At 38.1% G+C, this 17,499-nt stretch overlaps 1 protein-coding gene across 1 annotated transcript in view; it reads left to right on the forward strand.

Moving 5' to 3' along the window:
- The window catches only part of Dnaaf6b (dynein axonemal assembly factor 6B), a 43,919-nt gene that overhangs the window by 8,953 nt on the left and 17,467 nt on the right, over positions 1-17,499 (forward strand). The window contains exons 3-5 of the mRNA NM_177921.3: positions 2,974-3,046; positions 5,115-5,220; positions 10,383-10,479. Coding sequence (NP_808589.1) covers positions 2,974-3,046; positions 5,115-5,220; positions 10,383-10,479 — 276 coding nt within the window. The remainder of the gene's footprint in view (positions 1-2,973; positions 3,047-5,114; positions 5,221-10,382; positions 10,480-17,499) is intronic.

Raw genomic sequence — 17,499 nt, forward strand, 5'->3', positions numbered from 1 at the left:
TAACTGGGTGATTTTCATTCGGGGATCTGGACAGGTAACACCTTCAGGCCTTCAGGCAGCAAGATGGCCCTCATTTAGGATAGAAGAGTTACTAATCTAAGAGCACTGCTATTATTTCCTGGAAAACCAAAACAGTTTCCCTCTCCCCTCCTTAAATAGAAATGAACTGTGTCAATTAGACAAGCTATGATGATATAAGTTCAGTGTACAATTATTCTAATATATCAGGATATTTCAATTTGTATAAAAGTATTTTAATGAAAATTTACTGACTATGACCACAAATAAGCCATGATCTATGAAACTATATATCAATTTATTCCTTCCAAATTTTTTGACATAGTATGAAAACCAAGTATTTTATGAATGGGCCACAAATGCAGTGGCCCAGATCAATATCCACCTTCATTAGGAGAAATAGATCAGAATTAAATAAGATATGAAATGGAAATAAAATTTGTAGGAGAGGACGACTAAGCCAGTTTGGAACCAAAGTAAGGACACATGAAGTTTTAGAGAAAAGCCTTAGTAGAGCCAAACAAAGAAAACTCGAGACATTGATAATAGTACTAAATATATACAACAGATAAGATACAGGGGGAAATGTTAGGTGCAATGTATCCATGAGGTTGGGTATATTGGACTAGAATGCAAAATTTTCCAGAACACATATCCTGAGAAAGGCAGGCTTATACTACATAGAAAGAATGTATTAAGTATTTGAAAAACAGAAGCCCTTAATATTGTTGGTCAGAACTTGCAATTGGCACTGATGCGGAGGTAAAGATCAGCACTGGTTACAAAGCCTCTTGCCTTGGGTGTTTATGTCTAGGGATGTTTATTTGCATCTAGAGGTATTTCCAGGAGGAAAGATGAGTGTTTATGAAAAAAGAGAGACTATAACATCATTTATACTGAATTGCACAATTTATAATAGAAAATTACCATAATAATATATTATTGTGTATATGTGGGTTATAAGCAATTTTGAGATAATTGGTCATTCAGACATTTCAGCACAGATAGCATTAGAGGGTATAGAATCAGAGATTCAGTATAGTGAGAGAATAATTAATGTTCCTACTGAACTATTAAATTTTCCTGGAAGGAAAATGCCTTTCATTTTTAACATGTAGTAATCCTAAGAACCAGGAAATGATTACAAGAGTGATGTGTTTTCTAAAATGGACTCTGAAAAACAGCAAGAGATCTGTTGCATACGCATTGGTTCATTTACACTATCCCTCTTCTAAATGAATTGTTAAGTCTCTGGGAGATTGGGAAGAGTCTGTTGTTTTTCAAACTCCTAAGGGGATCTCAAGACTTATGGGAGATAAGATCCCACCAGTCTTCAGACACTGTGGACAGGGTGTTCAAAATCTCTCCAATATTACAAAGAGACATGGATTGGAATGACAAATTGCTCTGATAATTGTCTGTGGGTACATGATGTAGGCTTAACTGATGTCCTTATAGAAAACAGTTCCCAGGGGATATTTTATGATTTCACTTTACCTTCTCACTTGAAATTTTATTTTTAATCAGTTATTTTCATTAAGTTAATAAATTGAAACTCCCCTCCGCTCTGATATGCTCATCCAATCATAACTGTCCATGAAGAGCATATCAGTTTTTGCTAAAATGTTCACGGTTTCATTTCTACTGATTTAAATTTTCTGTGGAAGGAGACACCGCAAAATAAGAGGCCCTTATGTTCCAAGAACCTCTTTGCTCTGATTGACTATTAGTATTCTGATGATTAATAATTTAATAAAAGTACCACACATTCATGTGACCTCGGTGATTAAACATAGAAAAAAAAGGTTCAGAGTACTATTGGGATTTTCACATAAAAACATCTGCAGTTTCTTAACTCCTCACACAGAGCTTTCGAATCTCCTTTCTGAAGAAAAAAAAAAAACAAACAGTAGCTACCATCTCACACATTGTAGAGATGTTACATATTATTTTGTGATTTATAACTGTTGGAATAGTTTAGCATCATAAAGACCTGGGTGAGCTTTTTCAACAATATCCAATGGCAGATATTACTCTTCTCACCCAAACAAGACTTTGCAAATTCTATACATGTCTGAAGTCCTGGAAGATGAGGGCAAGAACTAAAAAGGGGGCAGGTAGAGGGAGTGCTTTGCCAGGATCCAAGGAAATCAGGATATTTTGACTGTCAGTAATGAGTACTTCAGAGTCTGATGTTAAAATGAACAATTAGGAAGAAATTTAAATTTGTCTTAAAATATCAAAGAATCCCTGAAAGACTTGAAAAGAATGAAGGTTGTTCTGTAAGGGTGTGCACACTTAAAAAATGTAATAAAAAAGATAGCATAATAAGCATATGGCCATATGAAAACAGAAGTGGTTTGATATTCACCTGACACTATGACACTATGACGTGGGTGCTGCTTCATTAGGAAGTGTGGGAAAGAGAAATATTTCATCCCCAAAGTTGGAAGAGATAAAAAACAGTTGCTGGGACTTTTAAATGGTTTCGTTGATGTCTAACTTCTTAGATTCTGTTTCCGTTTTTTTTTTCCAGTAGAATGCTCCCATAAGTCTTTCATCTAACTATAACCAAACACTGACTGATCCCCAAAGTGCCAATGCATTTCTACCAACACTTGGTTCCAACCTTCATAGAGATGAATGTGGCTCGTTCCTCCTCTCCCAAGGGATACATGATTCACTGGGCTGGAACCAGGGATTTAGTTCAACCAAAAAAAAAAAAAATCAATTCGACCTCAGAGTCTATTAAGCCAAATACTTTTTTTCAAAAGGACAAGGAAGGCACATTGAAAAGAACAGTTGACATCTGTGTCTGTATTATATAACAATAGTGAATAATTAAAGCAGAACATTTTTAGAGTGTTTAGAAAACTTGACAGGTTTAAATTATTAGTGATATTTGTTAGACAAGTAGTAGTTACAGAATATTAGACTTCTGTTCTTCTTTCCAAGGGACAATGTACATCTACTATTAGAGCTATGGGCCCTGGGAATATTGGACCGCCTAAAGCAAAAGAGTCCAAAGGTAAGCTATTTAATAAAGTAATACAGATAAATATAATCAATATAGTATTTTCCTCAGGAAAGGCGAGAGTAATAAAAAACTAATATTTCATAAGAGGAATTCATTAAATGACATTGTATTAGATACTTCAGATTACAATGAAGATATGTCTTGAGTATTTTCAGCACAGATGATAAAATACATGAAGTAATACATATGACTTAGTCATTCCATTTTGAAACATCATATTACACATGACAACAAATTCATTTTTCATTTGTCAATTCAAAACAAGCATAGAATTTCTAAAAGTTAAAGAGGTGAGTTGAAGCACTCATTCCCATGGCAAGCTGCCGTTTACATACAAACAGGTCATTTTTACTTCTGCTGCAGGTTAGCAATTTTCTAATAAGGAGAATAACTTTTGCCTTTAGCTGTCTGCATTCCTTGGTTCCCGTTTTTGAAACGGAAGCCTGGGAAAGCGCATCCATGAGCTGGCTTCATTGTAGGCACATTGCTCCTCTTCTGTGGAAACCATAGGGACCTCAAGACCTTTAGAGTCTTCACCTTTCACTCTGCTATAGTGTAGCAATTTCCCAAAACCACTTCATTAATACAAGTTCAGTAAATATTTATTGAGAATCTGTTATGTACCAGGCAATATATGATAATCTTTGAGACTACAAAGGAAATCAAAGATCTGTCCTGAAGAAGAAAGTAAAACAAATAGCTATGTAATTTTACCTTACATTGAATCGCTTCCAAAAGGAATTCAGGGGGTTCCTTAAAAACATTCCTGGCCCAGGGCCTAGGATTGTAGTTCAGGGTTAGTATTACTCCTCTAACACTGTACAAAATCACGATTCACCCAAATAAGAAATCAATTTTTTGTGACTCAAAAACATTTTTGTTTATACATTGTCACAGAATTGAATAATTTACAATCCTTAAAAAATGTAAAAGCATTAATTTTCTTGTTCCCGATCAAAGTTATCAGAGGATAACCAGAAAGGGGGAAGCACATTTTTATTCATCAAATTCACAGATTTGAAAGATAATATATAGAAAAATGTTTAAAATATAAAATACTAGATAAAATGAGGTCTGAGGATGCTCTTAAATTTTCAGGTATTATTACTGAATGTGCTCAAAAGGCTCTTTGCTCTACTCCAGAGGTATTCACTACATGGCAGACTAGTTCACATGTAGATGGATTTCTGTACTGCCGAATTTCCAATAATGTGAGTCTAATAATCTCAACAATCGGAGGGCAATGAGTCATATGTAAAATGCTATGTATAAGCCTGCACTTAGGCTTTAGAAAGCTCATGCTAGTTAGAAGCAGATGATTTACAAAGAATTGTAGGATTGAAAACCTGACCATCAGGTGCATTTCTGGGAAAGCTTAAAAAGGACTGAACGCAATGTTCTGAACCTCACATAGGTCTCCAATTGATGTGCCAATGGAACAAATACAAGCTGGGCATAATGATTGGAATCTGTACATTTTTCAACACTTAAAGGAAATACATAAAAAGCCCCTGATCAGCTCTGCAAGAGGACAAGTGATAGAGAATGTATTTAAAGTACACATGTGTAGTAGGAAAATACTACATTAAAAAGTTATCATTCTAGCCTCTGTTTTCTGTTTCTTTAATTGACATTGTTTTGTAAGATTACATAACACACACACACAGGAAATGCATCAAAGGGCTTTTATAGTAAAGCACAATGCATGGTAATAGAATTAATTCTATCCAAAAAAGATTCCTTGAGCTTCAGTTTTTTTCTTTTGCATAAAAAAATTTACACAAGACTATATTTGTGCTTTGGAAAAATACATATAGCACCAGCATACCTATCTGATTATCTCCATGCCATCTACTTATAAATTATCTTCTTCTCTTTCCTTATGTGCTTTTTTCCTTTGGTTATTATTACATTTATACATTGTATTGGTTTATATTGATATTAAGGGTAATTGGTAATTTAGTGTATGTGGACCAAAAATAAGTTAGTGATTACAAATGACAATGCTTCCGATCGACTGTCCCAACAGCTGTGGTCATGTCTCCTCTTTTCTTCACAGCCATTCCTGAACCCAGGAGTGATGAAAGTGAAAACATCTGGAATCCAGAAGAGGTTCCAGAAGGAGGAGAGCATGATGATATATGGGATGTTCGAGAAATCCCAGAGTAAGTCATATGGCACCAGGAATGTGTCTAGATACTTAGGTTGATGTGTCATCTGATACTATTATATTTTTATAAAATTCATGAATGACTTGTACCACATAATTGATAAAGTGACAGTGTTGTACAGAGATCACTTACAATTGATTATTTTTCCTGTCCTAGAACAAAAACAAATAATTAAACACAATGCCTTCCTATTAGTTATTATCTAGCAATAGGGAAATTTATATTCAATTTCGGTTTTGTTTAATAGAGAACTACCAGTGAGAGAAAAAACAGCCATTAAATTACAAAAAATTCATACAAACCAAATTACAATACCATGTTTGTGTGTCACAGACCTACTTTTAATTACTCAGTATTCCGTAGTTTCAGTGAAAGGCTATGTCTTCACTCCAATTATTAATTATTATGCAGAGGTATTCACTCCAGGGCTGCGCTCAGTATTTAGTATATTCTGCAAGTGGAATTCAAGCTTTGCTTTGCAGCTTTTTCATACAAAGTCTTTTCATTCTGATAAAAATTCACTCATTTAAGGAACTGAAATAATGTTTACATACATAGATACAATTCATGGTTAGGGCATCTTTAAACATTTATGTCTTAAAATCTTGAGCATTTGAAACACCTAGAAATAGAAAACAACTATTGCTGACTTCTCATGTACTTGGTTACAGTTACATATTAGTCTTGGATAGCACCTTTGTACTGGTTTTAGGTGCTTTGTTTTAGAGGGGGTAAGCCTTTAGTCCCTGAGCTAGCCTCAAACTAAGATCTTTTCTCTACCTCCAGGTGTGCATCTTCATGTCTTGCCTACATTATTATGAAAGACTTTTATGACAAATGATCTGACAACATTTTAAGTCTAACTACAAAACTGTCCAATAAATATTTTTAAAATTACGATTTTATGTTAGTTTTGAAAATGAAAGCAATGGCAGATCACACATAAGTACCTGAAAGGAAGGATACAGCTTTCAAATAAATAAACCCACCGTTTAAAACCATTTATCTGACTGGGATTCTTTCTAGGTCCATGTCCTGGTTAGCGTTGCTATGAGGACACAAGATGACTAAAGCAGCTTGGAGAGGAAAGGCCGCATTTGGCTTACACTCCCACAGCACTGTTCATTACTAAAGGAAGTCAGGACAGGACTCAAGAGGACAGGAACCTGGAGGCAGGAGCTGATGCAGAGGCCATGAAAGAGTGATGTTTTGTAGTGTATTCTCCACAGCTTTCTCAGCCTGCTTCCTTACCTACCCAGGCTACCAGCCTAGGAGTGACCCCACCTGCCATAGACTGGATCCCCCAAATCAATCACTAAGTAAGAAAATAGCCCTCAGGCTTGCCTGTGGCTTGATTTTATGGAGGCATTGCCTCAGTTGTGGCTCTCTCCTCTCCAGTGATCCTACTTGGTTCAGTTGACAGAAAACTAGTCACCACCCACCATGCCCATTCTTTAAAACTTGCCAATAAAGGCATCTTAAAATTTTCAGATAATCTTAACATCTTACATCATATTGGGGGAAATGATCTATCTCTTTGTTTTTAGGTTAAAATAAACTAGTTTAGGTACAATACTTATTACGTGCTTTCCATTCTTACTACAAAAGTAACCATGTTCAAAAGGAATAAAGTTAACAAAAATGTCTAACTTCTTACCCTGTTCTGGATACCCCATTTAAAACAATCTAGTTTTTCAATTGGCAAAATTTACTTTAAATCTTTCAAAAGAAAATTTGTATTATAAATCCAATTTTTAAAATTGAAAACAGATATTTTTTCATATAATATATCCTGGTTACAGTTTTCCTTCACTCTGCTCCTCCCAGTTCCTCCCTACTTGCTCTCCAATCCAGATCCATCTCCTTCATATCTCTTATTAGAAACCAAACAGCCTTCTAAGGGATAATATAAAATATCATAAGACTTTAAAAACACAAACAGAGCAGAGTAGGACAAAACATATAAAAAAGGCACGAGAAACATATATAGACACTGAGACCCACTTGTTGACATTCAGGAACACAAAGCTGGAAGCCATAATACACAAAAGACTTGTAGAGTAAAAATGAAAAAAAAGAAAACAGTTAAAAAAAATAAAGATATAGTTAAAATAAAATAAAAGGTCCTGGTATGACATGTTGAGACAAAGAACCTCCAGAGACATCACCGAGTTTGGTTTCTGTTAACCTCTATTGCTAGACATGTGACATATTTCTATGTCTGAAGGAGGAATAAAGTAACACTCAAGTTATGTGGTGCCCACATAGCTGTATGAAAGTCATTCATTTGTCATATTATAGAATAAATGTCTCACATCCATATGCAGCCAGCTCCAAACTAGAGTCAATGTCCACTTTTCATCCCGACATTTGAAGTTCTCCAGAGAGAGCATCTGTCAAAGTTCAAAGTGAGGAATAACTCCGGTCATGACACGAGCAAAGCTGCTCTACAGGAATTTTTATCTTGATTTTTTTTTAACCTTATGGAGATACACTTCAAAAATGTCCTAATATGGAAAGAAGAAAATGGATGAAGAACATGGAGGTCACAAAAAAGAAGAATGGCAAGTGACCAAAGGGGAAATAATAAGGGCCTTAGATGAGTCATTAGCTTGAACAGAGAAATATAAGGGTCAGTTAATTCAGGGAGTTTGAAGGAAGATTTAGTGATTGATTAGATATGAAGGATGGGAAGAAAGCATTAAAGAGGATGATAAGCGTATTATTTAGGATTATAGTGGGGACAAACAGTTTGCTGTTGGATACATAAACTCTGATGTGCCTTGGGGACCTCAAGGCAAACCTCTGTACTATTAACTAGGAAAATAAAAATGGACCTTTTGCTCAGGGTAAGTGCAGAAACTTGGGAAGTTTCATTATGAGGTCACACCCATGCAGTTCAGTTTCTTCCATTTTACCTTAACCTGGATGAACTTTTATAAATACTTGGCAGACATTGCAGCTCATGAAGAGAAAGGTATTCCATGTCAGACAGCTACCTATTGCTACTCCTATTCAAACTTGGGAAGTTCTGCTTCATTCTTATACTTGATTATTTATGAACTGTAAGAAATTAAACATAGTTTTCAGCCTTATAATCTGTTTTCACACTATTTCTCCGGGTGGAATTGACTATTAAAAATAGACAGAGGAATGGATACAGAAAATGTGGTACATCTACACAATGGAGTACTACTCAGCTATTAAAAAGAATGAATTTATGAAATTCCTAGCCAAATGGATGGACCTGGAGGGCATCATCCTGAGTGAGGTAACACATTCACAAAGGAACTCACACAATATGTACTCACTGATAAGTGGATATTAGCCCCTAACCTAGGATTCCCAAGATATAAGGTACAATTTGCTAAACACATGAAACTCAAGAAGAATGAAGACTGAAGTGTGGACACTATGCCCCTCCTTAGAATTGGGAACAAAACACCCATGGAAGGAGTTACAGAGACAAAGTTTGGAGCTGAGATGAAAGGATGGACCATGTAGAGACTGCCATATCCAGGGATCCACCCCATAATCAGCATCCAAACGCTGACACCATTGCATACCCTAGCAAGATTTTATTGAAAGGACCCAGATGTAGCTATCTCTTCTGAGACTATGCCGGGGCCTAGCAAACACAGAAGTGGATGCTCACAGTCAGCTAATGGATGGATCACAGGGCTCCCAATGGAGGAGCTAGAGAAAGAACCCAAGGAGCTAAAGGGATCTGCAACCCTATAGGTAAAACAACATTATGAACTAACCAGTACCCCGGAGCTCTTGACTCTAGCTGCATATGTATCAAAAGATGGCCTAATAGGCCATCACTGGAAAGAGAGGCCAATTGGACACGTAAACTTTGTATGCCCCAGAACAGGGGAACGCCAGGGCCAAAAAGGGGGAGTGGGTGTGTAGGGGAATGGGGGTGGGTGGGTATGGGGGACTTTTGGTATAGCATTGGAAATGTAAATGAGCTAAATACCTAATAAAAAATGGAAAAAAAATAGCTTAAGGTTTCTTGCCCTCTTGCTCTTGTTCTCTTCTCTTCTCTTCTCTTCTCTTCTCTTCTCTTCTCTTCTCTTCTCTTCCTCCTGCTCCCCCTCTCTCTATTCCCCTCCCCTTCTCACTCCACATGCTCATGGCAGCCTCTCCTCCTCCTCCTCTCTGCCTTTCTCTGTTTTATTACCCCCCTCAACTCCCCTCCCCATGCCCTAAATAAACTCTATTCTATACTATAAAAAATAGCTTATAGATCTGAGAGCATAGGTTCTTGGTAAAACACTCTCTAACATCTGTACATGAGGTCCCCATTTAGATCCCAAACACTGAAAGAAGAGAGGGGCAAGAAGAAGAACAAGAAGGAACAGGAAGTGAAGAAAAGAAGGAGGGGAAGAGGGAGAAAGATGAAAAGAAAAGAACTAGAGAACCTTCTAGGTGGGAGCTTGTATCCATTTTATCCCTATAACAAAGGAAGTGTTTTGAATTGTGTGTAGGGATGTGTGTGTGTAAGCCTTTCATGTATAAAGAATTCCATTGGACTTGAATCTAAACCCCATAGTCCAGCTCTCACAACTATACAACTACTGTTTCTCTTGTAGATGCTTAGAAGCACAAACACCATAGAGATCAGGTAGTTCACACCTGTGTCTTCCATAAATTACACAAATGTCGAAGCGTGTGCATTTGCAGTGTCACCAAAGTCACACAGTGAATGATAGGCAGTACTGAATCTGAAGTGTCTCTACATTGTAGTTTAAAGTCAGCAAAGGAAGTTTTCTATCTATACATGAGTCCTGAGGGTATGGGGCCAGTATTTTTCTGAACCAGTATATTCAAGGAATGTGTTTTGTTTTGCTTTGTTTTTACTTGTAATTTTATTGGGCACGTACTTTAAGTTCCTTCAACCCACTTATTTGGGATAAGTATGTACCAAAAGTACATCCCTGCCACTCAGTGTTTAGAGTTTTGACTGAATTTCTAGACTTCTATTCCTCTGTGAGCTACCACATAGTGAGGACTTAATCTACTTTAGTTCTTTCCACTCTTTATGTTTTTCTGCTAACAGATCCTCAAAAATCTTCTGTTTATTTTGTGTGATGTGACGGGAAATTGTTCTTTTACCTGAGTATTGTCATTGAAACTGATTATTTTTTCAGTTATGAGATTGTATTCCAACAAACTGTGGGAACTGAGGACATATACCTAGGATTGACAGGAAAGGATCCTTCAACAGCATGCTGCCAGGAGCTGGTGGTAAGTTTCACTTCTTTCTCTCCATTTTGTATTGAACAGTATAGATAACTTAACTAACTACTATTTTCATAATATTGTAAGCAAATATATAAACTACAAGTGGTATCTGCTATGCTTAAGATACCAGGGCATTAATGAGATAATTTAAAATGGATCACATCCAAAAATCACCTAAGCTTATATATGTTAGACAAAATTAACAGATAGACACGATAAAGTCATATGACCCAATATACCATTTCTAGTCCGATGGACAGTATTTTAATCATACTGAATATCTTTCCACAGTTTTGTCTGCTTATCTGACCAGTTACTACCTTCTGATGTGCTGACAAGCCAAATATGATAGAAGATTTTCTTCCCTGAGTTGGCCTTTTCTGTCATTTCTCTATTCTTGGGATGACTCAGTGTGCACTGGGGAGCTTTGAAAGGTGTTTTCTTCATAATTTTCAGATCTGATCTTTATTGCTAAAGATAACTGTAAAATGTTTCTTAGTTCCCTTATTTGAATGACAACACAACACATGGGGGACCATGTCACCATTTCTGTAACAACAATGGCAATGCCAATAATAGGAATGATAGCACTTCAGTGCTGCCTGTTCGATCCTCAAAACTCTTTTGTTGAAAAGTCTGACTCAATCCTAGAATGTGAGATTCAACTCACTTTGGCAACATGGACATGTAATTGGTGTTTTAATTCTATTTTTTAGAGCAGGGGCTATTCTTTAAAAAAATTTTTTTTCCTTCTCTTACATGATCAAATGCTGAGGTACCCTGAGGAGATACTTAATATCTTATTTTTTTTTCAAGAAAATGATAAATGGACTCTCCTTTTGGCAGTAGCTTCAAGTTTTCTCTTATTAACAAAATCTAAGACGTCCAATTGAATCAAGTAACATAATGGGAATAGCGACTCAAGTACCTCAGGAGATTTTTCAAAATCTAATGAGTTAAGATTTCAAGTGATCTTGAAGAAATTAGCTCCCAGGGTCTTACCAGTAATATTCAAATTTCTCTCCCTTAAATTACTGTAAAATTATGTTTTTGATGTCTAGTGTTGGGGATAGCTCTAAGCTCTGGAGAAATTCTAGGCTCTAAATAAATAAAACTGTTGCTAGTCTATCCGTTTTTCTTATGCAAATTGCTATTAGTTTTAATATTAAGGGTATCCTGAATAAAAGATCTTGGAAACAAAATCACATCTCCTAACAGGAATATACAGTTTATCTAAAACAAAATAAAAATATATAGAGAATATCTGTGCCTTCCCTCAGGAGAATTTATAATCAACTAGGGAGAACTAGTTGATTTATAACCAACTAATAGAGATAAATTGATTTTATTATTAGCATTTAAATGCTATGTAGGCAATTGTAAATCTAATAAGGAGTTCTGGTTTGGATAAGGCATAGACTCCAATGAAAAGCAACATCAAATAAAACGTTCGTGTCATGGCATCTCTCTCTCTCTCTCTCTCTCTCTGTGTGTGTGTGTGTGTGTGTGTGTGTGTGTGTGTGTGTGTATTCGGGAGGACAACAATTTGTGATGTCATTCTCATCTCAGAAACACCATCTACCTCCTTTGAAACAAGGTCTTCCATTGGCCTGGATTTTACCAATTAGGCTAGAGTGGCTAGTCAGAGAAACCCAGGGAGGCCTCCTGTCTCATCAACCTCCTCAGCCCTGGAATTCAAAGAATGTGCCACCATGCTTGGCATTTCTATGTAGGTTCTGGGAAAACAAACTCATACCTTGGTACTTACAAGGCAAGTGTGTTGTCAACTGAGCCACACCACAGCCCCACTCTATGCCACTTCTATACTTCTTTTTTTCTTGCTTTCCTTTCTTTTCATATTTATTCTACATCTTTAAATACCTAATGAATTCTACTACATACCAAACTTTGTCCTAAGTGCTAACATACATAGAGAAAGCAGAATAGTCAATATATTGTTTTTGGAGGTGCGGTGAACTTTATTGATTGTACTCGTACTCAAGAGAGTAGGGAGGGCTCCCTAGACCCCTCCTGTTATTATGGGGGTCTGGGATGGAAATTATGAGGGAGATGCTCAGTGTTGGGGGCCGAGTTGGTACAGGGACTCCTCAGCAACCGAGGGCCTCTCTCTTGCTCTCAGTGTTCTTGCTGGGGTGGGTGGTCCAGGGTTTCTTATTCCTTGGAGGCCATGTAGGCCATGACGTCCACCACCCTGTTGCTGTAGCTGTATTCATTGTCATACCAGGAAATGAACTTTACAAAGTTGTCATTGAGAGCAATGCCAGCCCCAGCATCAAAGGTGGAAAAATGGGAGTTGCTGTTGAAGTCACAGGAGACAACCTGGTCCTCAGTGTAGCCAAGGATGCCCTTTAGTGGGCCCTTAGATGCCTGATTCACCACTTTCTTGATGTCATCTTGGCAGATTTCTCCAGGTAGCATGTCAGATCCACAACAGGTACATTGGGGGTAGGAACACGGAAGGCCCTGTCAGTGAGCTTCCTGTTCAGCTCTGGGATGACCTTGTCCATAGCCTTGGCAGCACCAGTGGATGCAGGGATGATGTTCTGGGCAGACCCACAGCCATCACGCCACAACTTTCCAGAGGGGCCATCCACAGTCTGCTGAGTAGCAGTGATGGCATGGACCATGGTCATGAGCCCTTCCACGATACCAAAGTTGTCATAGATGACCTTGGCCAGGGGAGCTAAGCAGTTGGTGGTGCAGGATGCATTGCTGACATATTTCTTGTGGTTCACACCCATCACAAACATGGGGGCATCAACAGAAGGTGGGGGGATGATGATCCTCTTGGCCCCACCCATGAAGTGGGCCCCAGCCTTCTCCATGGTGGTGAAGATGCCAGTAGACTTCCCAACATACTCAGTAACCAGCATCACCCCATTTGATGTTAGTGGGATCTCACTCCTGGGAGATGGTGATGGGCTTCCTGTTGATGACAAGCTTCCCATTCTCGGCCTTGACTGTGCTATTGAATTTGCCATGGGTGGAGTCAGACTGGAACATGTAGACCATGTAGTTGAGGTCAATGAAGGGGTCATTGATGGCAATAATCTCCACTTTGCCAAGTGAAGAACAGAAGGCAGCCCTGGTAACCAGGCGCCCAATATGGCCAAATCCATTTACCTTCACCATCTTGTCTGTGAGACAAGGATGGAACTGCACAAGAAGATGCAGCTGTTTCTGGAACAGGGAGGAATAGAGAGCCTATATATTGACTTTTTAAAAAGAAATTTACAATGAAGGTGATAGATGTCTTTTGAAAACAAAATCCTTGGAGTTCTGTATGGTTAGTCTATATGTGGAGGAATGTAACAGGTACAGAATTATAAACAGAAAAAAAAAAGATCAGTTAAGTCCATTTGGATGAATAGGATTTAGACAACATGCAAAGAAAATCCCCCTAATCAGAGATAAGAGCATATGAGAAAGTGCACAAGCATGATATATTCAAGTAAATGGTGACTATAACAAGAATCAAGAATAAGTGTGGTTGATATACTGGTACATTGACTCTCAAAACAGATTTAAAAAAATTAATTCCCTGACGAGTTGGAAATGCATATGTCAGAAATAATAAAAGAAATAGAAACATGCAGAAGGTCATGGGTTTGATTTGCTGCACAGAAAATAATCAAACTCCCAAATTTTAGCTTGTATTTATTTCTGTGTGTAAATGAATAGTGATCTCCATCTTCCTTGCTTAACTCCACTGGCAAGATTCAGAGTAAAGAAACTGTGTTGGTTAGTTTTCTGTCAATGTGGCCCAAGCCAGGGTCACCTGGGAAGAGGAAAATGCCACCATCAGATTGGCCAGTAGATGACTCTGTGTATGTATTTTCTTCAATTGATGATTGATGTTGCACACCCCACTGTGGTGCCACCCCTGGTCAGGTGGTCCTGGGCTATCAAAGAAAGCAAACTGAGCTACCAAGGAAAAGCAAACCAGCAAAAAGCACTTCTCCCATGCCCACCACCCCAATTCCTACATACCGTTTCCAGCTCTGACTTCCCTCAGTGATAAAATCTGACAGACCTCTTCCAACAAGGCCACGCCTCCAAATCCTTCCTAAACAACCCAAAAACTTGGAACCAGATATTCAAATGTATGAGCCTCTAAGGGCCATTCTCATTCAAACCACAGATATATTTCACTATACCTCATGAGTCCCTACTTTAAAAAAATTGTCTTTTCCGTCTTTTTTCTTTTTGAAACAAGGTGTTTCTGTGTAACAGCCCTGACTGTCCTAGAATTCATTATGTAGACTAGGCTAGCTTCAAACTCACAAAGATCCTCTTGCCTCTATTGTCCAAGTGCTAGGATTAAAACCATGCACCACCACTGCCCAACTCCTTTTCATTCTTTATATTCTCTATCTTTGCCCTCCCTCAGGTCTCCATTATATGGATTTTCTGTAAATATCACCATATTATCTTAGAATACTTGCATATCATTGTTTGCTATAATTTCTTAATTCAACAAATACTCAGAGACCTTACTATGTGCCAGATGCTATTGATGGACCACACAGTGAATTAGTAATGTTGAAAATAATAAACAGATTTCTCCTTCTCTCTCACTGACAAGACCAAGCAGTCCCTAAGCAGCAGTGCGGTTGGAGCTGCTAGGCTGAGCAGACTTTTCACAGATTCATCAACAGGAAAACAATGACGCCCACCCCCAAGGGAAGGAGATTATTTCTTATGCAGAGAGTGCTAACAAGATCACTCTTCAATCAGCTCCTCAAATCCTTTGCTCACAGGATAATATCAAACTAAAAGGGTCCAGATGGCAGGTAACCTGAGCAGTAGGGTAGACTGTTGCTGTAGGGGCAACTCTGCACTACAGCCAACTACTTTATAGACTGCCTCTGTACTATATACTTGATATGTGTGTGTGTGTATGTATGCATGTGCGTGTGTGTGTGTGTGTGTGTGTTTATAGTAGGGTATAAAGTATATATTATATACTTGCTATATATACTATATATAATAAAGGCTAAAAGTATATGTATATATACTATATATATGTTATATACTGTATCTGTACTCAGAATAAATCAAATGGAAAGTTCTGTGCTTTTCTAGAATTAAGAAGCAGTGTGAGAAACTGTCTCCTGGCAACCTCCTACAAGACTGAGGGCCTCCTACAAGATAGAGAGACAGATAAGAAGGAGCAGTGAGGCAATTCCTCAAAGGTTACTTATCTTCCCACATTTCCAGAGGATTTAATATGTTCTGCCTAGACCTAGGTCACCCTATAGTCTAACCTTGCTTCCATGGCCTATGTAGACACTTCAAGGTCACTAGAGTGGCATAGTAGAGACATTTCTCAACACTATAAAGAAATATTTTTTGTCTTGATGCTTCCTTTCCCTCAAACATAGGAAAACTAGCACCTGGTTAATACAATGTTTATTATGTGCTAGGCATTTCTCTAGAAGCAACACAGAGTGCCTTCTTAATCAGCACACCACCTCCGACATAGATGTTGTTATTCCTCCCATTTTACTGATTAGGGTATGGAAGCACAGCAGTTAACTTGTCTAAGAACACACGTGTACGATCTGGCAGAGCTAAGACTGTTGGGATCTGATTGATGTAAGGGTAGAGTGATATGAGTGTAAAGAAAGGAAACACCACGTTATTCACAATGGAGAAGGCCTTCTACCTGGGCATCGGAAAGACAGATGGTGTTCTGTCAGGCAGCAAAGGATGAAATGTGTTCTGAACAAAGTGATAGGTAAGAATAAAGCCATGAGCTGGGCATGGTGTCGTACACCTTTAATCCCAGCACTTAGGAGGCAGAGGCAGGGAGATTTCTGAGTTTGAGGCCAGCCTGGTCTACAAAGTGAGTTCCAGGACAGCCAGGGTTATACAGAGAAACCCTGTCTCGAAAAATAAAAAAGAAAGAAAGAAAGAAAGAAAGAAAGAAAGGAAGGAAGGAAGGAAGGAAGGAAGGAAGGAAGGAAGGAAGGAAGGAAGAGAAAGAGAATAAAGCTATGACCCAATGAGAGCAGGTGGTGTGTTTTCTCCTCTTTTTATTTTTATTTTTGAGGTTATAATATGACTACATTTCTCCTTTCCTTTTCCTCCTTCTAAGCCCTCTCATATACTCCTCCTTGCTCTCTTTCCAGTTCCTGGCCTCTGGTTTTTATTGTCATTTTCAATTGTCATTGGATGCATATGTGCTTTGAGAACTATTTGTGAAATTCTTAGAGCTCCAGAATACATGTAGGCATGGAGAAGATAAGACAGAATAAATGAAGTGGAGCTAGATGTGAAAGCCCTTGACTGTCACCCCAAGTGCTTTGACTGAATAGTGTACTCCTCAAATTCCTATATGGAAACCCAACGTTTTTCAGCATGAGAAAAATTTGAAGACGATGCCTTTAGGAAATAGGTTTAGGCCAAATCCTGTGAGGCTGTCATGATGGGCTGAGTGACCTTGTAAGAAGAGACACTAGAAAGTTGACTCACTGTTTTTGTACCATGTTGTGACACAGGGACCACCTTATACATTAGCTCCTCACTATAACCAACCCTACTGGCACTCTCATTTCTGATTTCCTGGTTTCAGACTTGTGAGAAAATAAAAATATTGTTCTATTGTTTAAGTTACCAAGTATCTTGACATGAGAGGAAAAAGAAAATAAGAGCTCATTAGATTTCAACTTTCCTGTTTAATGAATAAGTGTTTTACAGTGGCCAAGTTAAATGACGGCGCGGCTGTATTTCAGAACTACAGAGATGGTATGAACATATACCTCCCTCAGTTTGGTGATTGTGATAGGGGAAAAGAGTGAGCTTGGAAAACCTCGTGATAGTGTCTCAGCTGTGACAGTGAGGTTGGGAAGCGACGGAAGAGTTCAGCAAATGTTTTGATGTTAATATTAATAGGGCATAGGCTGGGCGGTGGTGGTGCGCGCCTTTAAATCTTAGCACTCGGGAGGCAGAGACAAGTGGATCTATGTGAGGTCAGCCAGGTCTACAAAGGGAGTTCTA

The sequence above is a fragment of the Mus musculus genome, chromosome X (assembly GCF_000001635.26).
Source record: "Mus musculus strain C57BL/6J chromosome X, GRCm38.p6 C57BL/6J".
Classification (NCBI taxonomy): Eukaryota; Metazoa; Chordata; class Mammalia; order Rodentia; family Muridae; genus Mus; species Mus musculus.